The sequence below is a fragment of the Schistocerca serialis genome, chromosome 2, assembly GCF_023864345.2.
Source record: "Schistocerca serialis cubense isolate TAMUIC-IGC-003099 chromosome 2, iqSchSeri2.2, whole genome shotgun sequence".
Lineage (NCBI taxonomy): Eukaryota > Metazoa > Arthropoda > Insecta > Orthoptera > Acrididae > Schistocerca > Schistocerca serialis.
The window spans coordinates 920,023,148-920,050,944 of record NC_064639.1 but is presented as its reverse complement, the minus strand read 5'-3'; the positions used below and the strand labels follow the sequence as shown (position 1 = coordinate 920,050,944).

The 27,797-nt window shown below is 41.1% G+C and overlaps 1 protein-coding gene across 4 annotated transcripts in view; it reads left to right on the top strand.

The window, feature by feature from the left end:
* LOC126458286 (cryptochrome-1) overlaps window positions 1-27,797 on the top strand; it is a 109,159-nt gene that overhangs the window by 52,198 nt on the left and 29,164 nt on the right. For all 4 annotated transcript variants that reach the window (XM_050095225.1, XM_050095226.1, XM_050095222.1 and 1 more), the window contains 2 exons: window positions 3,165-3,269; window positions 12,516-12,760. In XM_050095225.1, coding sequence (XP_049951182.1) covers window positions 3,165-3,269; window positions 12,516-12,760 — 350 coding nt within the window. The remainder of the gene's footprint in view (window positions 1-3,164; window positions 3,270-12,515; window positions 12,761-27,797) is intronic.

Below are 27,797 nucleotides of genomic sequence, written 5' to 3'. Positions count from 1 at the left end.
TGTTCTGAAAGTATTTGTATGGAGTGTAGCCATGTATGGAAGTGAAACATGGTCGTTAATAGATTAGACAAGAAGAGAATAGAAGCTTCTGAAATGTGGTCCTAAAGAAAAATGCTGAAGATTAGATGAATAGCTTATGTAACTAATGAGGAGGTACTGAATAGAATTGGAGAGAAGAGGAATTTGTGGCACAACTTGTCTAGAAGAAGGGATCGGTTGGTAGGACATGTTCTGAGGCATCAAGGGATCATCAATTTAGTATTGGAGGGTAAAAATCATAGAGGGAGACCAAACCATGAATACACTAAAACAGATTCAGAAGGATGTAGGTTGCAGTATATACTCAGAGATGAAGACGCTTGCACAGAATAGAGTAGCATGGATAGCTGCATCAAACTAGTCTCTGGACTGAAGACCACAACAACAACATGTATTTCTCCACTGGGCACTACATTTTTTCAGAATTCTGTTGACTGTTTTTTAGCGTATTAATACATAGAAAGTATCACATTAAAAGTCATTCAAAGTGCCAAAGAGCTTGGAATTATGCTGGCTAAGTTATTTTATGAAAATTTGGTATTAGAAAAGATGGTTTGAGACACAGAAGAACCATTGAGCAGCTGATAAGTACAAAAGTAAACAAGAACCAATGACAGACACCCCACTCATCAGCAGATGAATTATGGGTGGCACATGGAAAATCATACTATCTTGTCCTTTTTCGTTCGTCATCTTAGTATTAGCACCTGCAGAGGAAGAGATAGAAGAACATTTACAGTTTTTTCTTCGTTTTTAAATATGCAAGTATCCCACAAAGGAACTCTTGGAAAAATCATTGATAACTATGTGTACCTATCAATAAAAGTGAAGTGACTGAGCTTTGTTTTGTGCAGAGGATATTTGATCACTGTGTGAATTGGACCAATCATGTAGTAATTGGCCAACAGCTGTTTATTCCTTAGATTGTAGCACATTAGCTGAACAAACTGTAACCTAAAACTCATTTAATACTTTGTGATAAGGCAGTCATAATTTGTGAGTTTGTTTGAAATACTTAGTTATGAGGCTTTTGTGACCAAAAAATACAGCTACATCTAGTTGCTTTATCACCATCAAGTAATTATGTTGAATTAATTTTTTAGTCTAATTGTCTTGACTATTGTGTGGCCCAGAAAACAAAAACAAATAGTTGTATAATAAATTGAGTTAAGATTATTCTGCAAATGAAATAACATCTTGTAGATCATCAACTTTTGATATTTTGTCTCATCAGTAATTGTAGGTTCAATAGGGTTGTTAGTTGGTTATTGATTAGATAATGTATGATCAGATTCCCGATATGATACAGTTCTCTTGTACACTGTAATGAGTTTGTTGTTGTTGTTGGTATGGTCTTCAATCCAAAGACTGGTTTGACACAGCTCTCTATGCTACTCTATCCTATGTGAGCCTCTCCATCTCCTAGTAACTACTGCAACCTACATCCCTCTGAATCTGCTTAATGTATTCATCTCTTGGTCTCCCTCTATGATTTTTACCCCTCATGCTTCCTTCCAGCCGTCCAGTACTAAATTAGTGATCCCTTGAGTGCCTCAGAATGTGTCCTACCAACCAATCCCTTTTTTTTAGTCAAGTTGTACTATAAATTTCTCTTCTGCCCAATTCTATTCAGTATATCCTGATTAGTTACATGATATACCCATCTAATTGTCAGCATTCATCTGTAGCACCACTTTTCAAAAGCTTCTATTCTCTTCTTGTCTAAACTGTTTATTGTCCATGTTTCACTTCCATCTTCCATACAAGGCTACACTCCTTACAAATACTTTCAGAAAGGACTTCCTGACACGTAAAGCTGTACTCGATGTTAACAAATTTCTCTTCTTCAGGAACACTTTCCTTGCCATTGCCAGTCTACATTTTACATCCTCCCTACTTCAACCATCATCAGTTATTTGTAACGTAACAGACAAATATTCGTCAAATGAACAATATGATACATGTTTTATACACATCATAATAGACTTGTATATTTCATTTTTTGTAACTAATATTTCAATTTGTATGTTACTTAAACTGAATTACAATAGTGCTATGCAGTTATACTCATGTTTCTATCTTTTTCCTTTATTTACATTCATTATTCTATAGTTGAAATAACTGACGAGGTGAATCAATAATAGGGAGATGTAAGACATGGAGTGAATTTTATCCATAAAGGATGCAGCTAATCTCTGACTGTTGCTTTATAGGGTGAAGAATAATAACCACTACCAGTCACAATAGAAGGTGATTTTGTTTAACAGAAACCAGTTTCGCATTTGTGCCCATCTTCAGGTGGTGTACATTCCTTAAAAGGCTATAAAGACAATCACAGCTGCGACTGCGATAAGGCATTGAGTCATTCAGTATGAGTGCTGTTGAGTTCAGTTTGGTTTGTGTGAATAAATGAAGGTCTCTAAAAATGAAAATGAGTTGTTTGTTAAGCAAAATCCTCACAGCCAGATAAGGCTATCAAAAAATCCAATGAATCAGCTCATAATAATTTAATTGGATAGATAAAAAAAAATCTACTCATCAAGCGGTGACAAAACACACACATAAAATCACCTCAGGACCTCTGCGGTGAACATAAGTAACATATAAATATGACCAACAATCTTTGACATCTCTGATTCCACCAGATAAGTAACGAAGTATTCATGTAACATTTACCTGCTCTAAACACAATATATCATTGTGGAAGAAGCATGATATTATGATGTAGATAATGCAAATAATTAATATTTTTAAACTGAAAATTTGGTGCTTAAATTCTCATCTATATTGTGAGTAGTAGCATTACAACATACTGTTTGGTATAAATAACAAGGAATCGGTATTCCACAGAATAAATGTAACTGATAATAAATTTCACTGATATTTTTGAAATTTACTGCTTTATGCAAGGAGGCAATTATGTACAAGAGGTAGAAAAACCATTTTCCTCATGTATCACCATAAAGGTATTAGATAATGAGCAATAGCATTTTTTGCAAGCGTTTCACTGTACTCTAAGCTTCAGCTTGCCACTACAGACCTTTGTTAAACTGAATCTGGTTTCATTGAATCAAACTGTAATATGTCTAAGCCGATAATTAAGTGTTTTGATTTCATGTTTACAGCATACAGTTGGTGTTATTGGCCCACCTCCACGGCCCGTGGACGATATAGACTGGACAGGTGTTACATTTGGAAAGCTCTCTGATTACCTTTCTACAGAATTGAAGGTATGTTTCATTTAGTATGCCCTGAAACATGTATTAAGAAATGACATACTAATACTTGTAGTTAGCATAAATATTCAGCTATTTTCCTTTGGTTGTTTGATGCCTTTTGCATCTATAAGTGAATGCTTTACAAAGATACACTTAGTTTGTTTGAGATGCACTACTGTTTTGCAGTATTAGGTTGTGCAGCATATTCAGAATTATCAGTTAATTATCCAGGCTTTTTCTGTTTAATGGGTAACATGCTGTTTGATGAGAGGTTTTAAATGTGTGTCCCAGTTGGTGCCAATAGAGACTGTCAAAGCAGGTGTACTGCTAACAGCTGATGAGCACAGTCTCCATTGTTGTCACTACAGATGAGAAACTACATATATCTTTGCAAGATATTTCCCTGTTGTCGAGATTCATTTTTAGACTGCAGGGGAGTGTAAACCATGTTTTGGTAGTGATGATGGTGTCTTTGCTGTAATCTTTCCTTTCTCAAGATCCTCAGCAACATTATCTTAATGAGAAAGTTGTAAACTAAACACCATTATTGTTGCTACACTGTTGCATTCATTTTAAATGAGTACCGAATTCCACATGTGCCCTGCTAATAGTTCTTGCTATGATTGGCTCAAATCCTATGTCATTCAGTTTCTTAACTATTTACTTATCTATTGTGTGCCTTTTAGATTCACTGTGGCATTTTTCAGCTATAGGGATGACAGAAATGGGGGAAAGAAATGCAGTAGAAGAAAAATGGGTAGCTCTGAGGGATGAAGTAGTGAAGGCAGAAGAGGATAAAGTAGGTAAAAAGACGAGGGCTACTAGAAATCCTTGGGTAACAGAAGAAATATTGAATTTAATTGATGAAAGGAGAAAATATAAAAATGCAGTAAATGAAGCAGGCAAAAAGGAATACAAACGTCTCAAAAATGAGATCGAAAGGAAGTGCAAAATGGCTAAGCAGGGATGGCTAGAGGACAAATGTAAGGATGTAGAGGCTTATCTCACTAGGGGTAAGATAGATACTGAGTACAGGAAAATTAGAGACCTTTGGAGAAAAGAGAACCACTTGTATGAATATCAAGAGCTCAGATGGAAACCCAGTTCTAAACAAAGAAGGGAAAGCAGAAAGGTGGAAGGAGTATATAGAGGGTCTATACAAGGGCGATGTACTTGAGGACAATATTATGGAAACAGAAGAGGATGTAGATGAAGATGAAATGGGAGATACAATACTGTGTGAAGAGTTTGACAGAGCACTGAAAGACCTGAGTCGAAACATTCCATTAGAACTACTGACAGCCTTGGGAGAGCCAGTCCTGACAAAACTCTACCATCTGGTGAGCAGGATGTATAAGGCAGGTGAAATACCCTCAGACTTCAAGAAGAATATAATAATTCCAATTCCAAAGAAAGCAGGTGTTGACAGATGTGGAAATTACCGAACTATCAGTTTAATAAGTCACAGCTGCAAAATAGTAACGCGAATTCTTTACAGACAAATGGAAAAACTGGTAGAAGCCGACTTCGGAGAAGATCAGTTTGGATTCTGTAGAAATATTGGAACACGTGAGGCAATACTGACCTTACGACTTATCTTAGAAGAAAGATTAAGGAAAGGCAAACCTACGTTTCTAGCATTTGTAGACTTGGAGAAAGCTTTTGACAATGTTGACTGGAATAATCTCTTTCAAATTCTGAAGGTGGCAGAGGTAAAATACAGGGAGCGAAAGGCTATTTGCAATTTGTACAGAAACCAGATGGCAGTTATAAGAGTTGAGGGGCATGAAAGGGAAGCAGTGGTTGGGAAGGGTGTGAGACAGGGTTGTAGCCTCTCCCCGATGTTATTGAATCTGTATATTGCGCAAGCAGTAAAGGAAACAAAAGAAAAATTCGGAGTAGGTATTAAAATCCATGGAGAAGAAATAAAAACTTTGAGGTTTGCCAATGACATTGTGATTCTGTCAGGGACGGCAAAGGACTTGGAAGAGCAGTTGAACGGAATGGACAGTGTCTTCAAAGGAGGGTATAAGATGAACATCAACAAAAGCAAAACGAGGATAATGGAATGTAGTCGAATTAAGTTGGGTGATGCTGAGGGAATTAGATTAGGAAATGAGACACTTAAAGGAGTAAAGTAGTTTTGCTATTTGGGGAGCAAAATAACTGATGATGGTCGAAGTAGAGAGGATATAAAATGTAGACTGGCAATGGCAAGGAAAGCGTTTCTGAAGAAGAGAAATTTGTTAACATCGAGTATAGATTTAAGTGTCAGGAAGTTGTTTCTGAAAGTGTTTTTATGGAGTGTAGCCATGGATGGAAGTGAAACATGGAAAATAAATAGCTTGGACAAGAAGAGAATAGAAGCTTTTGAAATGTGGTGTTACAGAAGAATGCTGAAGATTAGATAGATCACATAACTGATGAGGAGGTATTGAATAGAATTAGGGAGAAGAGGAGTTTGTGGCACAACTTGATAAGAAGAAGGAACCAGTTGGTAGGACATGTTCTGAGGCATCAAGGGATCACAAATTTAGCATTGGAGGGCAGCGTGGTGGGTAAAAATCGTAGAGGGAGACCAAGAGAAGAATACACCAAGCAGATTCCGAAGGATGTAGGTTGAAGTAAGTACTGGGAGATGAAGAAGCTTGCACAGGATAGAGTAGCATGGAGAGCTACATCAAACCAGTCTCAGGACTGAAGACCACAACAACAACAACAACAGGGATGACACAGTAATGCATTTCCACATGTGGAAAAATTGTTCAGTACCATTTATTATTTATTTATTTGTCTGTAGACCATTTAGTACAATAGCACATCGGGCATGTCAGAAACATTACAGACGTAATACATGTATTAAAACATTAAGGCAAAATAGGATAGGATAAGGCGAGGACAGGGCAGGAAATTGACCATGGGCTAATCAAAGGACCCATCCCAGCATTCACCTTAGTGAGAAGGGGAAACCATGCTCCTCCCGAATGCGAGTCCAGTACTTTTAGACTGGAGCAGCCACGAGGACTCGGTGCATGATTGAAAGGGAAATCACAAAATAAATTGTCTATGTTGTGAGTACAACATGCACAATAAGTAAATAACTGAAAAAGAAATTTTGAAAATAAAATCACTACTGAAAAAGTGAAAGCACATGAACAAGTCACATAACTGTAGAAAAGTACAAACACACAATAAGTCAATCAATGAAGTAGGTAAACCATGAAACTTTGATTTAAAAAATCCCTCAAAAAATAAAATACAAGAGCACATTATATAGCACTGCTAAAAGTGTGTAAAGCATGAGCACATGAAAACCTGCAAGCACTGTAACAATCACAATTAAGATAGCTAGCACCAAATCCTTTCTTAGCAGAGATGTATCATGCTGTGTCTGAAACGGAGGAAACAGAAAACCAACAGTAGAAATATTCTTTGCAAAGACAAGCACAGCACCGATGGTACATCAGTTAACAGAATCAAAAGAACCCAAAAACGAATGAGGGCCTAACATATTCATTGACATTGTAGAAACACTTCTTAACAAGAAATGATTTTAACTCCTATCCAAAAGCAGTTATCTTCTCCAACCTCTTTATGTATGTTAGCAGCACATTATAAAGAATGGCACCAAAGTGGCTCATGTGTCTTTAAGTGTAGGTTGTTCTAACTTGTTGTATATGGAGAGACCCACATGCGCAAGTATTGTGATTGCGGTAACCAGAGTCAGTTAGCAGGTCACCAAGTCTACCCCTTGTTATCAACATAAATTTCTATAAGTAAAATGAGAGTGCAATAAGCAAACAATTTTTTTTAAATAGGGGCTTGCAGTGCGCTCTTGCCGAGCTATGTGACAACATTAGGATACCTCTTTTCTGTAATGTATAAATTTATTTTAGTGGACTATTAATTTTACCTCAGAAAACTATTCCATAATCTACAAGGGACTGGAAGTAACCAAAATATGTCATTCTAGCACCATCCGAGGAGCAAACTTTAGAAATAATTCTCAGAGCAAAACGTGCGGAACTGAGTTTCTGGGAGAGGTTAGTTACATAGTCTTTCCAGTTTAAGTCTTCGACGAGATTCATTCCTAACAGTTCTGCACATCATACCGTTTCTAACTCATTTCTACCCAGTACCAGACGGAGATATTGGTTTTGACCCATATTCCTGAATTGCATATAGTTTGTTTTCGTCACATTTAGGTAGTTTCAGTTAAAGCAAAATATATTTAAAATGCTGGTAATTGCAGTATGTTCAAGCAAGGTGGTATAATGATGAGACATAGGACTCACATTTGGGAGTACGGTGCTTAAAATTGCTGTCCAGCCATCCAGATTTTGGCTTTCCACAGTTTTCCTAAATCACTTGGTGCAAATGCTAGCAGAGTTCCTTTGAAAATGACAGTCACTTTCATCCCTCATCCTTCACAGATCTGAACCTGTACTCTGACTCCAACAATAAAATCTGTACAATATTATGAAAAGGATAGTTGCTACTCACCATATAGTGGAGATGCTGAGTTTCAGATAGGCACAACAAAAAAACTGTCAAACAAAACTTTTGGTCAAACAGGCACACACACTTGTGCAAATGCAACTCATGTACACATGAACACTTGTACTGTTTATATCTTTAATAGTGATATAAGTGTCTTTTAACTATACCTATCTGCAACTTATGTGTCTTCTTAACAGTAAGTAGAAAACTGTCTTTTCCTACAGTATTGATATTCCTACCGGGGTTTCCATTATTTGATTTTGCCGAACGACTTTCTTCCATCCTACAACACTGTGATGTTTTCGTTTATTACTCTTCTCTGTAGCATTACACTTCTCAATGTTTGTTCTTTCCCTTCTTTTTGTGTTTATTCACTACCTACCAAACCACATCTACTTCCGAGCCACACTGCATCAATGATCATCCGCGCACAACATAGACTTCATGTCCACGCAGATTGTTGATGCAGCAACTGATGCCCCAGATTGTTCCCTCCAGTAGTTACATTTATTCCTATTGATCCCATATATTTATTCCTATTGATTTCATCCTGACGTACTGTAGTGTTTTGTTGTCCACACATTCTCATGCCACATGAACTTTTGGTCCATGATCTAAACCATCCTACCTCCCTCTCTCTTCACTTATCGCCACACATGCACACTCCCATGCCTTATCATTCTTTTACTCCCACATTTCTGTACATTTTTAATGTTTTGTGCATAATTTCATGTGGCTTCACATATTTTTGCGTATTTTTAAATATTTGTGCATTTTTTTTACATACCTGTATGCTGTATGTATTTAGCATATCTTTGCATGTTTCTGCGTATCTCTATGTATTTTTTCTGTGGTTTTTTTTTTTTTTTTTTTTTTTTTTTTTTTTTTTTTTTTTTTTTTTTTTTTTTTTTTTTTTTGCTCCTCTTAGAAATGTCAACACCTATTTTTCACATTTCTGCATCATTGCCATTTCCTTTACACCATTCCTCCCACTGTGGACTTTTGCTCTAACTTTCTGCACCTTTTCAGAAAAATATCCCTTTCTGGGGCTAAAACGCAATCCCACATACTGTTTCTTAAATGCTCCCTAAACCATGGAATTCCCCCAAATGACCTACCCATAAAGATTCCTTTCTCTGGATCCCACCCCTCCTTTCACAATGACCCACACCTTTTCAGATTCAACCAATCCCTGGCCCTCACAAACCTGGTACTGCAAAAACACACCTCCATGGCACAGGTATCCCAAAACCACCTCTGCTCCCTCTGCAAGATACTAATACTCTGCAATCCCTACTTTATATATACCTCAGGGCACCACTATCCAATTTCTATCATACTCACAGAGTTCCTCCTCGTCCACCCCTCATAGCAGCTAAACCCTGCTCAACTGACCTTTTCAACTTGCCACATCTCCCAAAACTCCCTACCAGCTCTCCTCCAAATCCGGCACCAAAACATTCCTTGTAATGCTTTGTTAACCTTTTCACCAAAACTCTCAATGCCACGGAAGTTTCAGTCCTATCCAAAGGCCTACCTTGAGCCCTACACCCAACTTTAACCATGCTGGACTTGTCAAAGACCTACTCTCCTTCTACCGATGCATGCAATGGAAGCACTTCTTTGCGGCCAATCCTCCAACCAAAACCACCCTAATTCCAACAGTGAACCTTGCCTCTTCCAGTTCATACTACCATCCAACCACGAACCTCCTACTTAACCACCTTCCAGGAATTACTTATCTCCAACTTAGCCTCGCCATCCTTCCCCAGGTCCCTTCCTCATAACACCAACATTTCAGTAGAAGAAAGAACAGCCATACACAGCCACAAAACAAATCCTGACCTAATCATCATACCTGCAGACAAAGATTTCACCACTCTTGTTAGGAATTGTAGGAATTGCAGTGATTACCTGGAAGAAGGCATCTGCCAATTATCTGTCACCTCCGCCTGTAAGTATTGCCAGAGTGATCCCATCCTAGAAGTTCAATACAACCTGCAATCCCTGCTTAAAGCTTTAGGCCCTCCCACAAAATCTCCCATGAATCCATTTCCCTCCTCACCCCTATGACAGCCTGCACACCCACCTTCTACATGCTTCCCAAAATCCAACAATCCTGGACTCCCCATTGTGGCTGGTTATTGTGCCCCCACTGAAACAATTACCCGTACTCTAGCCTCCCACGTCAAAGACACCAACCCCTTCCTTCACCAACTCTCCACCATCCCCACCCTTTTACCTCCTGGATCCCTACTCGTCACTGTTGGCGCCACCTCCCTATACACCAACATCCCTCATGGTCAGAGTGTTACCACTATTGAACACTACCTTCCCCAATGTCCTTCAGACTCTAAACCCACTACCTCATTCCTCAGACACCTTACTAACTTGATTCTAACCCACAACTACTACTCCTTTCAAAGGGAAGATATATAAACAAATCTGTGGCTCAACCATGTGCACCCACAGGACTCCCTCCTAGGCCAACCTTTTTATGGGCCATCTAGAGGGGCCCTCCATAGCCTCCCAAAATATCAAACTCCTAGTCTTTTTTCAGGTTCATTGATGATATCTTCATGATCTGGAATCAAGGCAAAGACACCCTACCTTTGTTCCTCCACAACCTCAACACCTTCTCTCCTATCTGCTTCACGTGGTCCTCTTCAACCCAGCTTGCCACCTTCCTAGATGTTGATCTCCTCCTCTCTGATGGCTCCATCCATGTCTCTGTCCACATTAAACCCACCAACCACCAACAGTACCCACATTTTGACAGCTGCCATCTCTTTCACACCAAAAAATCCCTCCCATACAGCCTGCCCATCTGGGGACGGTGTATCCACAGTGACAAAAACTCCCTTCCTCAGTATGCTGAGGGTCTCACCAAGGCCTTCACAGACAGGCACTATCCCCCCGGACTTAGTCCACAAACAGATCTCCCACGCCATTTCCCCTCACACCTCCCATCCTCCCACCACCCCCAAGAACCAGCCACAAAGGAATGTCCCCTTCGTCACCCAGTACCATCCTGTACTGGAACAACTGAATCTCATCCTTCCCCAGAGCTTTTATTACCTATCATCACGCCCTGAAATGAGGGACATTGTACCTGAGATACTTTGCACCCCTCCTAAGTTCCATTGCCCACCCAACCTCCTCAACATCCAATCCATCCCTATGCCACTCCCAGTCCCAACCCACAAGGATCATATCCCTGCAGAAAACCCAGGTGCAAAACCTGTGCAATCCACCACCCAATACTTTCCATTCCAACCCTGTCACACGTTTATCCTACCCCATTAGGGCTGCCTGCAAAAGAAACCATGCCATATACCAACACTGCTGCAATAATTGCACAGCTTTTTACATTGGTATGACTACCAACCAGCTGCCCACCAGGATGACGGCCTCCGCCAAACTGTTGCCAAGAGTAAAGTAGACCACCGTTTGGCACAGCCTGCCGCTGAAGAAAACACACTTGATTTCAGTGGCTCCTTCACTTCCTGAGCCATCTAGATGCTTCCCTCCACCATCAGCTTTCCTGAACTGCACAGATGAGAGGTATCCGTATCATACATTCTCTGCTCCCATAATTATTCCGGCCTCAACCTATGGTACCATACTGTCCACACACCCTCCACCCAACAGTTTCCACCTCCTCTGTCCTATCATCTCCTCCCCATTCTCATCTCTCACCCCATTTATTTGCTGCCCTCTGCCAACACATCTGCTCGTCTTCCCCTTCTTCTCTCCTTCTTTGCTTCTTTTTTCCGCACCTTCCTGCCCCACAACCTTCTGGTGCTGCACCTGTTGGCATTCTAGTCCCTGCACACTCCGCCCGATACTGATCCTCTCTCTCACCACCCGTACACTGCTATCCCTTCCCCTTCCCCGCCTCGCCTGGATTGCTGGTTGCACCCCAAGTGATAACTGCATTCCAGTCCAAGATGCTGGAGTTGGCGGCCATGTTTGCTTGAGGTGTGCTTCTGTGTGTGTGAATGGTGTGTGTGTGTGTGTGTGTGTGTGTGTGTGTGTCTCTTTTACTGATGAAGACTCCGCCGAAAACTTTATGTTAAGTGTCTTTTAATTGCGCCTGTCTGCAACTTGATGTGTCTTCATTATGGTGAGTAGCAGTCTGGCTTTTCCTACATTGGTAACAGTGGTATTGTTATTTATTAGTGTGTGTGTTATACATTTCATGCTATCTAATTGAGAGCATAATATGCATAGTATTTGATTTATTTTTAAAAAGGTTGTTATGGATGAAAGACTGGCCAGTACTGATCTTCAGGAGGTGCAAACAGAAAAATCTAATACAGAAAACTTCACTCTTGTCTTTTAGAATGCATTCTTCTTCAAGATGGAAAGTGTTATTGAATGGGGAAGGTTGGAAGGAGAAAGGGGGCGGGGGGGGGGGGGGGGGGTGCAGGACGCTCAGCCTGTAGGTTGAAAATGAACAACCTATTGTCTATTGTAAGGAGTAAGGGACTCTAACTTCTGCCTTTCTCTCTCTCTCTCTCTCTCTCTCTCTCTCTCTCTCTCTCTCTCTCAGTTGAATCAAGATTCCAGGCTTCTCTTTTGAATATGATGTGTAGGTGTCCTCATTACCATTATGAACATACTGAACAAAAGAGAAAACAAGAAAATGGAAGTGAGTAGCACGAATTTATTGAAAAGTGTGCTGGGGTGCAGTGTTTTTGGTGGCGTTGATGGTGTTTCTGAAGCAAATCTGAATGAAAGAAATGTTGATTGCAGGTTGTCGACAGTGTTCCAACACCTGAGAAATTTGGTGTGTTTCCTGAAATGGGCAGTGGGGAACAAATGATCCGTTGGATTGGTGGAGAGACACGAGCTCTGGAACACTTGAAAGAACGCCTGTATGTAGAGGAGGCAGCATTCCGAGATGGTTACTATCTTCCGAATCAGTCAAAACCTGACCTCCTGGGGCCACCAACCAGTCAAAGTGCAGCACTTCGCTTTGGATGCCTCTCTGTTCGCAAGTAAGTGCATGATTTTAAGTACTGGGGGATTCAAAAAGAAAGAACAGATTTCAACTGTTTATTACAGACAAACTGAGAAAGATAGAAACACATTGGTCATGTCATTGGATAAGAAAGGTTCAAAGTTTTATATTCACACAGACACTGGAGCATGTACTCAACATAAAGACCAAGCATTGCTCAAGAAACATCAAAACAGTAGTCCATTTCATTCCACACACTAATCAACAGGTCCCTTTTTATGGAAGCAGTTCAGTTTCTTAGAACTTGAAGAGTAGCTGTCATAGATGGGCCAGAGACTGTCTTTTTATGAACCCTCGCAGGAAAAAAGTGCAAGGTGTGAAGTCTAGTGACCTTGAAGGCCAAAACCAATAAACAAGATCATGACTTCATGCAAGTACCAATGCACAAAGTGTAGTACTTCATGCAAATTTCAGTGCACAAAGTGTAGTCACCATGTATCGTCAGACAAACAACAGTGCAGCTGTGTCAAAGCTTTGAACCTTCCTCTATCCAGTGCCATGCACAACATGTTTCTATAATTTATAGTTTGTCTGTAATAAACTATTGAAATCTGTTCTTTCTGAAATCTGTTTGCCTTGTATGTTGAGGCTCACTGAATTTTTCATTTTCTGTCTGTAAATAACTGTGATGGAAGAATCATGACCTCTGCTCTCAAGGTTTTAATTTGTTTAATTTCTTTCCTCTTTGATTGGCAGACCTATAAACAAGATAAGAATCAGTGCGTAGGAACTAGCACTGTCAACAACAGTCAGCCACTAGTCTGGTTCACACTCAATTGAAGTTTCCCACAACAACATCCTCTTATAAAACATTTATGGTCTACTCGCGGCATCAAATCTGGGTAACATCTCGAGCAGTTTGACAACTATGATGTTCACCGACCAATCTCAAACTGTCTGTAGGCTATAAATTGTCACTAGAACGACACCCATAGCTGTCTCTTGTCTCTGACAAGGACAATCAAGGATTTCATCAAAAGCTCGAGATTTTATGCAGATTGGAAATGGCAAGTAAATCGAGTGTTTCGTACAAATATAGTTCATGCTCATTTATCAAAGTCTGCTTTCAGCTAACTGACACCTTGCCCTTCTCTCTGTGGCAATCAACAGTAATGAAAGTAAAATTTACTTGCTACATTTTCTCCTAGTTTATAGTTATGTGTGCATGTGACAGAGAGCTCCATTGTAATCCTGCACCCATTCCACAAGAGCACCACTGGACGTATCCTACATTCACATTGTAAGACCACCCATAAACTGATATATTTTGCCATCAAAATCATATCTACATTTTGTGAATGTTGCTACAGATGCCAGGCAACCGCTCGTCTTATATGATGTAGTAGTATTCGTATTAGAGCTCCTTAAAACATGCACTAAAATTAGAACAATACTGCATACAGTTATATTGCCTGTCTGTAGTGTATTTTTTCACTGTACTCATCAAACTGGTGTTCTAAATGCTACAAATTAGTTGTTGTGCAACACCGAGAAACTGACTGTTGGAATTCTGGGAGTGTACATTCAGGGAAGAAATGGGTAACATATTATTTCCTCCAATGTACATCCCACAAAATGACCAAAATAGGAAAAATCAAATAAACTATAACTCACAGGTCATACGGAACTTACTTAGAGTTGCCCTTTCCATACACTCTACTCCAATGAAACAGAAAAATGATAATGACACCAAAAACACCCTCCACCTTTACATAGTATATATGTAGATGTTTTGTTAAATAGATAGTTCTTTCTGACCCTATGTAACTGGAGCGACTTAAGTTACTAATTTCAATTCTGGACTGAGAAAAGACAAACTTCCAACATATAGAGGAAGAAGGGAAGCTTTGAGTATTGTTTGGGTTCATAGATAAGCTTCTGGCACTGCAGCTCGGGTTTTGAACTTCAGCGAAAAGCACAAGCATTGAGTTATCAATAAGAACACACAAAAGAAAGAAAACTTTCTAGCTTTCAGAGCTGTCCTTTGTGGAACTAGAGTAAAACACACACACACACACACACACACACACCTGCATGGTGACTAACAGTGCTAATGCTGCAATGCTGTTTTTCAGCAGGTGAAATTGTTGTGGTGGGTGTAGTGTCTGTTGGGATGGATAGAGGGAGAAGGAGGTGGAAGTCATGGATAGAGACTGGAGGTGGTTGGCAAGCGGCTCAGAGGAAGGCTGTCAGTTTGCCAACTAGGGATGCAGGAAGGAGGGGAGGCAGGTATATGGCTGGCACAATTGTAGCAGCCGGTCGAAAGTGTCATGTGGGGTTGACAGGCTGGAGGAAGGAGAAACTGGTAGGTGGAGGTGGCAGGGACATCGGTTACCTGAGACTAGGACGATTACGGGAACAGAGTATGTGTTGTGAGGATAATTCCCATCTGCATAGTTCAGAGAAGCTGGTGGTGGAGGAAAGGATCCAGATGGGTCAGACTGCAAAGCAGCAATTGAAATTGAGCCTGCTGTGCTCAGCTGCATGTTGTGTCACTAGGTGGTTAACTTTGCTCTTGACCACAGTTTGGTGGTGACCATTCATCCTGGTATATGGCTGGTTGGGAGTCATACCAACATAAAAGGCTGTGCAGTATGTGCAGCAGATTTGGCGTGCGACATTAATGCTTTCACAGGTGCCCAGAATCTAATGAGGTAGGATAAGTCTGTGGGGAGTGTGGTTAAGTGGGGGGGGGGGGGGGGGGGGGGGCAAGGTTCACAGATGGATAGTGATATGAACTGGGAGGTTCATTGTTGAGATTAGGTTGGCTTTGGTTTGAGGAACTGTTGGCAAAGAAGTGCTTCCACTGTAGGGATCAGGAAAAGAAGAGTAGGTCTTTGACAACTCCAACATGGTTAAATTTGGGGAGGGGGGGGGGGGCTGGCTGAAGGTTCAGCTTCTGGTTAGGACTGTAACTTGTATGGGGTGGAAGTTTTTGGTGGAGAGGTTGACAACAGTGTTTTGGGTCTGCTTGGGTTCTTGGTTTTGTGAGGTGTTGTGAGGGAGTTTTGGAGAGTGTGGTAAACTGAAGAGTTCTATTAGGCAGTGTCCAGGTGTTGTGAGGGGTTGACGAAGGGTTTCAATTTGAGTGGGATTAGTGATGACGGTTAACATCTTACTCCAACCTTGGGGCCAAGGTTGGAGTAAGATTTTAACCATCACTACCCCTTTACCCCCTGGACCCCCACACATCACTGTTGGTGCCAACCCCTATATCACAACATCCTTCATGTCCATGGTCTTGCCATTATCAAAAACTGCCTCCCCAACTTACTTCAGAGTCCAGATCCACCATTTCATTGCTTGTACACCATACCAACCATATCCTGTCCCACAACTGTTTTTCCTTTGCAGGCAAGTTTTACGAAAACCTTAACAGACAGGTAATACCCCCCCCCCCCCCCCCCCCAAACCTAGTCCATAGACAGATTTCCTGTGCCATATCCTCGCATACCCCCAATCCTCCCACCAACCCCGAGAATCAACTACAAAGGCGCACCCCTAGACTGGAACAATTGAAACATATCCTTTGCCATGGCTTTGATTTCTCTCATTCTGCCCAGAAATGAGAGACACCCAACCAAGATCCTTCCCGTTCCTTCTAAAGTGATGTTCTATCAACCACCCATCCTACAAAACATCTTAGATCATATCACTGTGGCAGACCAAGGTGCAAGACCCACCCAATCCACCCATCCAGCACCTCCTACTCCAGTCCTGTCATAGGTTTATTCTGTCCCATCAGAGGCTGGGCCACCTTTGAAAGCAGCTATGTCATATACAAATTCTGCTGCAAACACTGCACAGCCTTTTATGTCAGTGTGACTACCAACCAGCTGTCGACCAGGACCACCAACCAGCTGTCGATTAGGATGAATGGCCACTGCCAAACTGTTGCCAAGAATGAAGTGGACCACCTCGTGGCAATGGTTGCTTCACAGCCTGAGCCATCTGGACCTTATCATGCACCGCGAACTTCTCGGAACTCCACAGGTGGAAGTTATTCTCTGTTCCTGTAGCCATCCTGACCTCAAACTCAGGTAACCCACTATCCCCCCACCCTCCACCCAACAGTTTCCACTTCCTCTGTCCTGTCAACCTCGCACAATTCATGGCTACACGTCATATTCAGCGTGTGTCACTGCTACAGTCATGCCGGCCCACATATCTGCCAACCCTCCCTCTTTGCGTTTCTAGCCAGCAATCTGTCTCCATTTGAGCTACAGCCACCCACCCCCAGCCCCTCTCTCTGCCTCCCCACCTCCCTCCTCTTTTACCCACCCCACCTGACAGAATCCCTACAACAAAAAGTCCACCTGCCTACAAATTACATTGGCACTGTTAATTTAGCCAACACTATGCAGGGGAGTGTGTGTGTGTGTGTGTGTGTGTGTGTGTGTGTGTGTGTGTGTTTGGGAGTGGAGGGGGGGTGATTGGCACTGTTAATTTAGCCAACACTATGCAGGGGCGTGTGTGTGTGTGTGTGTGTGTGTGTGTGTGTGTGTGTGTGTGTGTGTTTACTCTAGCTCGTCAAAGGATAACTCCGAAAGATACGAAGTTTTCCTCCTTTTATGTATACCTATTGACAACTAAGTGCTTCTGCTTCTTTGTGAGTAGTGTCTTTTTGTATTAATGACAGTTTGAAATGATGGATGAAATGCTGCATCAGTTAACTCGACACTTTTCAACATTTATTGACTTGTGTATCATTACAGTGTTCAGTTTCTATACAGTAATTTGTACAGTATGTTTGTGGCAGATTAGCATGTATATTCTATTATGAAATATTTGACAGTGGCAATATATTGTCACGTAGAAGAACGTGTAATTAGATGAATGATGAACACTAACATCACTTAGCAAAGGTTTATTCAGCACTTGCACATACAAGAGTGTGAAGCGAACTGCCTCCGGCTAGAACACATACAGTATATATACAGTTACAGAACATTCCAGTACAATGATTCGTGACATTTGTGGATACTTCTAGAATGTACTCAAACCGAATATAGAGAGTAAAATTTTACAGTCCAGGTGGGTTTAGAACGTACAACCCTCCATGCAACAGTCTAGTATCATAACCACTACACCACAGTGACTTTGCTACTGAGCTTCTTCTGCGACATTGCTCCCTCCTTAAGAGAACAGCATCCTGGAGGTATGTCCTCCTAGTCTGGGAACGAGTTATTGGTCCTGCATACTCCGACTCCCAATGACTGATGCTTGCACTGGTGGTGATCTACTTAGAACTTCGTTTGCCACTACACTATTCGTCACCTTTCTACTTGTTGCCTGACATTGGAGCTTCGAATTTACCCTGGGTTGCAGGATTCTTATAGGACTTCATTTGAAGGACGTGGACTGTATATCTGATCTTTCATCGTCTTGTGTTGGGGTCAAAATCTTCAACTGTATAAGTACCATCAGACAACTGTCTTACAACCTTATAAGGTCCAAAGTAGCGCCTGAGGAGCTTCTCAGAGAGACCAACCTTCTGAACAGGAGTGAAGACCCACACGAGGTCACCAGGCTGGTGGACAACAGGGCAGTGGCTCACGTCATACCTTTGGCGATAGTTTTCTTGAGCCTGCAGCGTGTGGAGTCGAGCTAACTGCCGAGCTTCCTCAGGTAAATCCTGTGGTGTCTTGTTTGGTGGTGTTGTAGGCCAACGTCACGAAAGGTAGCACCTCATCCCAGTTGCTCTGCTCAACATTGACGAGCATTGATAGCATGTCAGCCAAGGTCTTATTAAGGCATTCAGTAAGCCCGTTAGTTTGCGGATGGTAGGCTGTCGTCATGTGATGACTAATGTTGCACCGATGGTTTATCTCTGTCACAAGATTCGATTGAAAAACTTTCCCTCAATCTGTAATTAATGACCTTGGGGCACCATGTTTTCATACAATGTCTTCCACGATGAATTTGTCTACCTCGGATGCTTCGGCTGTTTTTAAGGCTTTTGTAATGGCTTAGTGTGTCAGATAATCAGTGCAAACAGTAATCCATGTATTGCCACTAGCAGATGTTGGAAATCGTCTGAGGAGGTCAATCCCAACACGCTGGAAAGGCGTTTTGGCTGGTGGAATTGGTATGAGTCGGCCAGGTGGTTTCTGATGGACTGCCTTTCTCCTCTGGTACCCTCGACAGTGCGACACATAATGACGGACACTCCTAAATAGACCTGGCCAGAAAAATCTCTTGTGGATCCTATCATATGTCTTAATAAATCCTAAATGTAGAACATCTAAGCGTATGTGTTTAGGAATCACTGGTAGCCACCTCTCTCCAAACAGATAAAAGTTTTTCTTGCAAAGTAATCCATTAACTACCTTAAATTGTACTTTCACATCCTCTGACCGATTTAAGGCAAACATAATTTGAGAATGGTAATAATCCGAGGAAGCTCCTCACATCTATAATACTTTAAGGAATAGGAAATTCCGTTATAGATCTCACCTTTTCTGGGTCTGAGCGCACACGTTCATTTCACTCAAGGTGACCAAGTATTTTGATTTCTTTTGCTCCGAAGAGACACTTCCTTAGATTAAGTTTCAGTCTGTCTTGTTGGGGACACTTAAGAACAGCCCTCAGTCTTTTTACGCGTTCATCAAATGTCTCTGAGAACAATATAATGTTATCTAAATAACAAAGTCACATCGTCCACTTCAGGTGACTTAGAAGATTATCCATAATCCAGTCAAAAGTTGCTGGTGCATTACACAAACAAAATGGCATTACCTTAAACTCATACAGGCCCTCAGGGGTGATGAATGCAGTTTTCTCATGATCAGCCTCATCTACTTCGATTTGCCAGTATCCCGAGTACGTGTCAGTGGTTGAGAAAAACTTAGCCACCTTCAGATCATATAGTGTATTGTCAGTTCGTGAAAGAGGGTAAACGTCCTTTTTAGTTATCTTATTAAGCTTCCTATAATCAACACAAAAGCACTAACTGCCATCCTTCTTCCTTACGAGAACCACTGGTGATTACCATGGGCTCTGCAAAGGCTGAATGATATCATGCTTCATCATTTTCTCTACCTCGTTGCGAATTATTTGATGTTCGTTGCTGACACACGGTATGCTCCCTGGCTTATTGGTTGACGGTCTCCAGTGCCAATCCGGTGCTTCATCATCAATTTGTCTAATTTGCTCTTCACCTGTGGATTGAAGCATTCAGAGAACGCTTGAAGAATGACAAGTAGCTTCTTATGTTGTTCCTTGGTGAGATCTGGTGATAGTCGACCTAGAAGATCTTGTCTCGTAGTGGTAGTGCTAATTTCGCCCACAGACTCGGCATGGGAGGTTTCTAGGACGGTCAGCTATTCTGCAATTAACAGCTCAACGTTTGCTACGCACATGCATCTTGGAAGGATCTGCGGTTCTCGGTGACAGTTAACTATTCATGATTCACTGAATCTGTTCTTAAACGAGACGACAGTGGCTGGAATGACCAAATTATTCTTCAGTGGTGTGCTTCTCTTAAATTCCACTACAAGATCCATGGGTTGATGCATGGCATGACACAACAGTTACCTTTCTAGTGCTGACTGCAGGAATGATCACTTCATTCAGCACACATCGTCTCCACACACTTGGATGCTCATCTTCCTGTCCACAGTATCTCATCTCGTCTAGCATAATCTTGGAGTGACCACAATCTATAATTGCCTGAGAAGCTTTCAAAAAGTCCAACCTGAGAATGACATCATGACAACAGTCTTGTAAGACAAGGAATTCTAAGGGCTGTGCATGGTCACTTATATCCACACGAGTGATACATCTTCCTGTAGGTCTTACAATTTTTGTAGTGATCTATGGGGAGGATTTTTCTATTCGGCGGCCTCACTTCCAAGGAAGGTCGCACCCTTTAGTTTTCCAGATTGCGGCGGCTAGGTGATCAGCTGGAGCTTCTAAAAGGTGATGGAGGCCTTGATTGGTGTGTTTGGGAGGTCCTCTCCATCGGCTAGCTTGCGGCGATGGTGACCTACGTTGTCCTGCACCCACATCTTCTTGTTCATCTTCGTCGTTCCGGAGTTGGCGTCGTTCTAAGATTAATCTGCTGTCTTCTGGCGCAGTTGTCCCAAACAGGTTCCTCATGCGGCATTGTAGAATGTAAATCCATCTGGGTCTCGACTTTTTCACCATTTTAAAGGGAAATGAAGGACAAGAGATTGGGTTCAATGTCTGTTCCACTTCCTCCCTCATGACCTCTTGAAGCATCTCAGTTTTTTTTTTTTTTTTTTTTTTTTTTGCTTGTCGTGCAATGCAAGTGCCTTCTGAGCTTCCTCTCTCACTATCTGATGAAGAACACTTGTGAAATCAGTTTCTTCCTCCATCACAGACATTGATACAACGTTTGGAAGCCGTTCAAACTTTTTGTGTGTAATTATTTTTTGATGCATTGTCTCAATATACTGGCACCATTTTATGAAGTCGTCTGCTGTCGAAACCTCCTTCAGGAGTAGGGCTTGCACTTCTGTCGTCATGTGTCACCGAAATACTTGCGCAGTTCTGCCTGGAATACTGCCCAGCTTGTGAACTTCTCCTCGTTGTTCTCATAACATTGCTTGGCAGTGCCCTCCAAGTAGAAAAATACATTAGCCACACACACAGTGTCATCCAATTTGTTAAATTTGGATATACGCTCATATACCTTCAGCCACTTGTTCGAATCTTGGCCTTCATCACCAGAGAACCCGGAAGGATGTCTCATGTGTGGCATACATTGTAAAGTCCTCATCTTCTTCTGTCTCTGATAGATTGCGATCTATTGAATATGTCTCGAACCCTGGGTTCTCGCCACGTAAACGTCGGCTCTGTTGCAGCCCGATGGGAGCCACTGTGTCGTCGATAATGTGCGCTATCACAAATTCCATACCCAGCGTCTCCACCAGAATAATGTCACGAAGAAGAAGGTGTAATTAGATGAATAATGAACACTAACATCACTTAACGAAGATTTATTCAGCACTTGCACATACAAGAGTGCGGAGCGAACTGTCTGCGGCAGACCGTTCCAATACAATGATTCTTGACATTTGTGGATGCTTCTAGAATGTACTCAAACCGATTATAGAAAGTAAAATTTTACAATCCAGTTGGGTTTGGAACTCACAACCATCCATGCAACAGTCTAGTATCATAACCACTACACCACGGTGACTGTGCTACTGAACTGCTTCTGTGACAATATGCCGTACACTTGCTCTACGTATTTGGTGTAAAAACAGCATGAAGTTAGGTTCGTTTACATATACACTACACATAAAAGTTGTTCAAAGAGATGTTGATGAAATGAATGCGAAAGAGGGACTGACTTTCTCGATGTCCACAAAAATAATTAGGCATGGATATTTGCCTGCTGATGAGTAAGAGAGGATTAGCTGAAGCATAATTCATTATGCACATTTATAGACATGCATATGAATATTAATTCAAATTTGTTATTACAATTTCATTTACTTTAGGAAAGCTTGCAAAATTAAATGACTTGGAATTTACAGAATTAAATGGACTGTTTTGTGAATATGGTGTGTACTCATGTGGGGATTCATGGTTCCTGTAAAGAATGGCTAAAATATGGAGTTTTCTAGATCAGATAATTAGCAAATTAACATGTATTCCTAATGTTAATGAGAATTTTTGCAATCAGAATAATTAGGGCTACATAACAAGATACCTGAATTTTGGAAATAATTACCATTTAAAAATGGAATATTCTTAAAGATGCAAACTTTCTTTGAAAAACTTTTGAAATATAGTAAACTGTAGGTTATCTGTAGGTGAATTGTCTGCCTTGTGAATTATCCATAGTCTATTTTTCCCACTCCCCCCCCCCCCCCCTCCCCTCCCCTCCCCTCCCCTGCTCGAACACTGCAAGCAGTGGATTGTAATTGTTGAGGAAGATAGTCATTAGTTTCTGTTAGTGCTGAAAATGTGTTGTGTTAATGATTGGAAATCGTATACAAACTTGAAGAAGCCAGTATTGTTAGATGAAATCTCACATTGATTTACAGTGTGGTGAAACAATGATCCATGATTTTCGAAAAGCCAAAGATAAAATAATCCAATTTGCTAGCAGTTCTAACTCATTTGTTGAAGTGGAAGGCTATGGAAATGTCTACATATGCAGAACTGGATAAAGCCATATTGGAATGGTTTCAACAGAAAAGGCAGAGGGCATAAAAGTATCTGACCCAATATGTACCACACAAGCTCAGTTTTTCCTCAAAACCTTGGGGATAGAAGGATAATTTAATGCATCCTTGTGGCTAGTTAACAAAGTCTTAAATATTGCTGTCCAAAAAGAAAAATTAAGTGGGCATAATAAGGCTGCTCCTGAATTTTGTAATGATTCCCAGGAGTTTTTGCATGAGAAAATTTAGAACTGGAGTAAATATACAATGCAGACAAGACCGAGTTCTTTTGAAACTGTCTACCAACAAAGACTTAAGCTTTTGAGACGGAGCATAGTGTCTCTGGTTATTAATCGAGCCAGGAATGGATAACTGTATTGTGTTGTGATAATGGTATGGAATCATTTGAAGTTAAACTTGGTATAATAGGCAATACTAAAAAATCGTGCTTTTTCAAAAGAAAATAAATGCACAGTTTACCTGTCCATATCTTCACCAGAAAGGGGCCTGGATGGACCACACAATATTTCAAATGTGGTTCTGTAATTGCTTTGTGCAACAGTTGTGAGAACATTTATTGTTGAAGGGTCCATCTGCAAGGCTGTATTGCTACTGGACAATGCACCATTGCATCCAAATGAAAATGTTCTGAAATTGGCTGATGGGATGATATTTTTAAAATATTTACCCCAAATGTGACAGCCTTAATCCAACCAGTGGAACACAGTCATTGCTGCCATGAAGAAAAATTATGGAGGAAGTCTACTACAAAAAGTTATTGATGAGGGCAGCAATCTTTAAACATTTTGGAAACAATTAACTGTGATAGACACAATGTAGAAAGGGTGAAGCAATCAACTATAGCCATGTCATGGGAAAACATTAACCCTAAAATTGATGTCATCAGTAACTCTTATTACGAAGAAGACTGTTCATTAGCAACATTAGCAGCTGTTTTGAAGAGTACTTCAGGGTGTGAAACTGCTGACAGAGAAAATATTTCGTATTGGTTTGACTTTGACCACACACAGCTAGGTCATTAGATGTTGAGTGACACTTCTGTCATTTAGCGAATACAAGGGGAATCCAAGGAGGCAAATGACAGTGATAAAGATGACAACATTCCTCTAATTTCAAAAACTGTAATCAGTCGTGCATCATCACTTCAGTGGACCAGAGGATTACTAGACTAAAAGAAAAGCTACCTCACCGAGGCAGAAATCAGTTCAAGATTATTTGTTTTAAGAGTAGTGTAATGTTATGTGAAATTAAATTGTTCTGTATGGCTTGTAAGTTCTGTGTTTTCACACGCACTATGATGATTAAAGTAGAATTTATCATAAACATTAGTTGGAAAAAGTAAAATGTTTGTGAAGTAGAGGGGGTGAGGTCTTTTAATCAGAAGTATAAGACTTAAGTCAGAACAGTTTATTAGCTCACTTCAAATTCTACATACAGGTGTTTTTACCAATCCTCAAATTACAGATATTTACCCACAAAAATTATTTCTGTGTAAACCAAATAGGCTATAAGCATCAGTAATGGTGGAATTACCTTATGAACAATAAGACTTTAAGATTCCCATGTTAAGCAAGAAAATGGATAATTAATTTGTAAAAGTTGTACATGGGCTATTCTCACAACTACGTCAAATAAATAAAAGAAAAATAATGATAATATTTTACTGTCTGGAATTTTATAAGAACGAGTGGATGATTCCAGTTTGCTCTGTTACAAGAAAACACTACTACCACATTTTCAGCATTGCAGTCATAGTTGTGATCTCATACCATTGGTTGTAATCCAACTGTGGTTTTCTGTTGTTGCCTTAATTTTAATTGTCTGGTTGTGCCTAAGGTGAGCTGAGTACTTTATTTTTCATTTTTATTTTACTGGAACTTGTATAATAAATTTGCAAATAAATATATATAGTAAATGTCTGACAGGTTAAAACTATGTGCCCGACCAAGACTGTTTATCGGAACCTCGAGTTTGACGAGCAATGCTCTTAGCGATTGAGCTATGCAGGCAAGACTCATGACTCACCCTCATAACTTCATTTCTGTCACTATATTTCACAGAAGCTCTCCTGCATATTTTGCTGGACTAGCACTCTTGAAAGAAAGGGTATAGCTTACTGTGGAGAAATACATTGACTGATGATAGTAGTTATGCCAATTCTCTGCCATGTCCTTCCTTTCAGGAGTGCTAGTCCAGGAAGATATGCAAGGGGTCCTCTGTGTAATTTGGAAAGTAAGAGAGAAGTACTGGCAGAAGTGAATCTATGAGGGCAGTGTGTAAATTATGCCCGGGAAGTTGAGCTGGTAATAGGTAAAATAAGGGAAAGACAACCACTTACTTACAGATGCAGAAGTTTGATGATAACTGGATCCTCAGCATTTGTGAAATTTTTTAATGAAATCGTTCCACTTTTGGTTTTTATTTATTGAAATTGCTTTTAATAGCTAAAAGCAGAATGATTTCATTTAAAAATACGTATAGATGATTGGTGCATGGCACACAGATACACATAATAGAACCAATTAACATTATCTTTCAAGCTCTTGCTCTTTTTCTAATAAGAGTACACAGTTACACACAACGACACAGATGCCAAAGTGTACACACTCGTAGTAGCAGTGACACCAGTCACTTAATATCAGTTATTGAAAGTAGTTGCCTGGGAGTGTTAGGGAAGGATGCATGAAGCAAGGAGAGGGTAGCTGGGTAGTGTGAGGCAGGTCTTTTGCAAGATGACTCAGCAGCTGCATAGTAAGATGAAAAGAGTTCTGAGGGTAGCATATATGAGGGTTAGACAGGAGATGAGGGTGGAAGGGAGAAAAGGAGAGAAAGATGACAGTGAAGAGGGAAACAGGGAGGAGAGAAAGTAAGGGAGAGAGGAGGAAAAAAATACGGGGGAGGGTTGGGAAAAACTGGGAGAGAGAGAGTGAGAGCGCATGCGGAAAGGGGGGGGGGGGGGGGGGAGAAGGAAGAGTGTTGGGAGAAAGTAGTACACGATCTTGAAGGGGAAGGAGTGATGTGGACAGAGAAGGGAAAAGGAAAGGTTGTTGGAAAACAAGTTAGTGGAGATTTAGGCCAGGGGGATTGCAGCAGTGCAGGGTACGCTGGAGAGATAATTTCCCATCTGTGTAGTTCAGAGAAACTTGTGCTGTTCAGTGAAGCAGCTGTTGAAGTCATTAATGTTGTGGAGTGCAGCATGTTCAGCAACTGGATGGTCAACTTTGTGGTTTGCCACAGGTTATCAGTGGCCATTCATGTGAGTGGCCACTTGGTTTCTTGTCATAACCCCATAGAATGCTGTACAGTAATTGCAGTGTAGCTGATATATAACATGGCTGTTTTCACATGTGGCCATCTTTTATTGCATAGGAGATGTCTATGACTGGACTGTGGTAGGAGGTTGTGGGTGGATGTATGGAATAGGTCTTGCACGTGAGTCGACCACAAGGGAAATGACTCGTGAGGTGCAGGATTAACAGCAAGAGTGTAGCAGGGATTAACAAGGATATTCTGTGGGATGGGTGGGAGTGGAACATTACTTTGGGTGATGCGTGTAGGATATTGGTTGGGACTCCCTCATCTCATCTCAGGGCACGACAAGAGATAGTCAGAGCCTTGATGAAGGTTGTCATTAAGCTTTTCAAGATCAGGGTGACACTGAGTGATTAGACGAGTGATGGTCATTGGGTGGGTGGTTAACAGGATTATTGGTGTCAGAGGAGTAGATGGCATTGGATGTCTGTTTACTGATGAGCTGGATAGGATATTGTGTGTCAGTAAAGGCTCTGGTAAGGTTATTGGTATATTTCAGTGACTCCTGCTTTCCATTGCAGATGTGGTGTCCATGGGTAGTGAGACTGTATGGAAGAGACACTTTGACGTAGAACAGGCGACAGCTCTCTAAGTTGTGGTATAGTTGGTGGCTGGTGTGCTTGATATGAGTGGATATATTTATGGAGACATCTGAGAAGAGAACATCAACATCTAGGTAGAAGACGTGTGGAGTTGAGGAGGGCCAGGTGAAATGAGTTTGGGAACAGGCGTTAAGGTTACAGGGGAAGGAGCAAAGGTGCCTGCCCATGAGTCCAGATCATGAAAATATTATCAGTGAATCTGAACCATACAAAGGGCTCTAAGTGTTGAATAGAAAGGAAAGATTCCTCCAGATGGCCCATAAACAAGCTGACATAAGAATGTGTCATGTGATTATCCATGGCAGTGCTCCGGATTTTTTTATATTTATTTGGCCTTCAAAAGTGAAAGAATTGTGGGTCAGTAAGTGGTTGGCCAGAAGGATTAGGAAGAGGTGGTCAGTTTCTTATTAGGAAGACATTGGGAAAGGCGGTGTTCCATGACTGCATGGTCATGAGCACAGGGGATGTTTTTCTGTATAAGACCTTTGCACCCACAGTGACCAACCAGGAGTCTGGCAGTAATGAGACAGGAACTGTGGAAAGGTGGTGAAGGAAGTGAGCAGTGTCTTGAATGTAGGATGGGACGTTACGGATAATGGTTGGGAGGTGTCAGCTAACAAATGCAGAAGTTTGTTGAGTGGCAGCATTATACGGCGTTGGGTTTGTGGAGTTTGGGGAGTACGTAAAAGGTAGGAGTGCAGGATCTTGCTGCTGTGAGAAGGGAGATGCTGTCAGGTTTTGAGATGGATCTAAGGCCTTCAGTAACTACTGAAGGTCTTGTTGGACTTCTGGGATGGGATCATGGTCGTAACGATTGTTTGCAGAGGCGTCAGAAAGTTGGCAGAGATCCTCAATCACATAGTCATTACATTTCAGGATCTTTGTTTGTGGGAAGGATAATAAGGTCTAGATTGGTTTTCAAATCAGGAATATTGGCTGG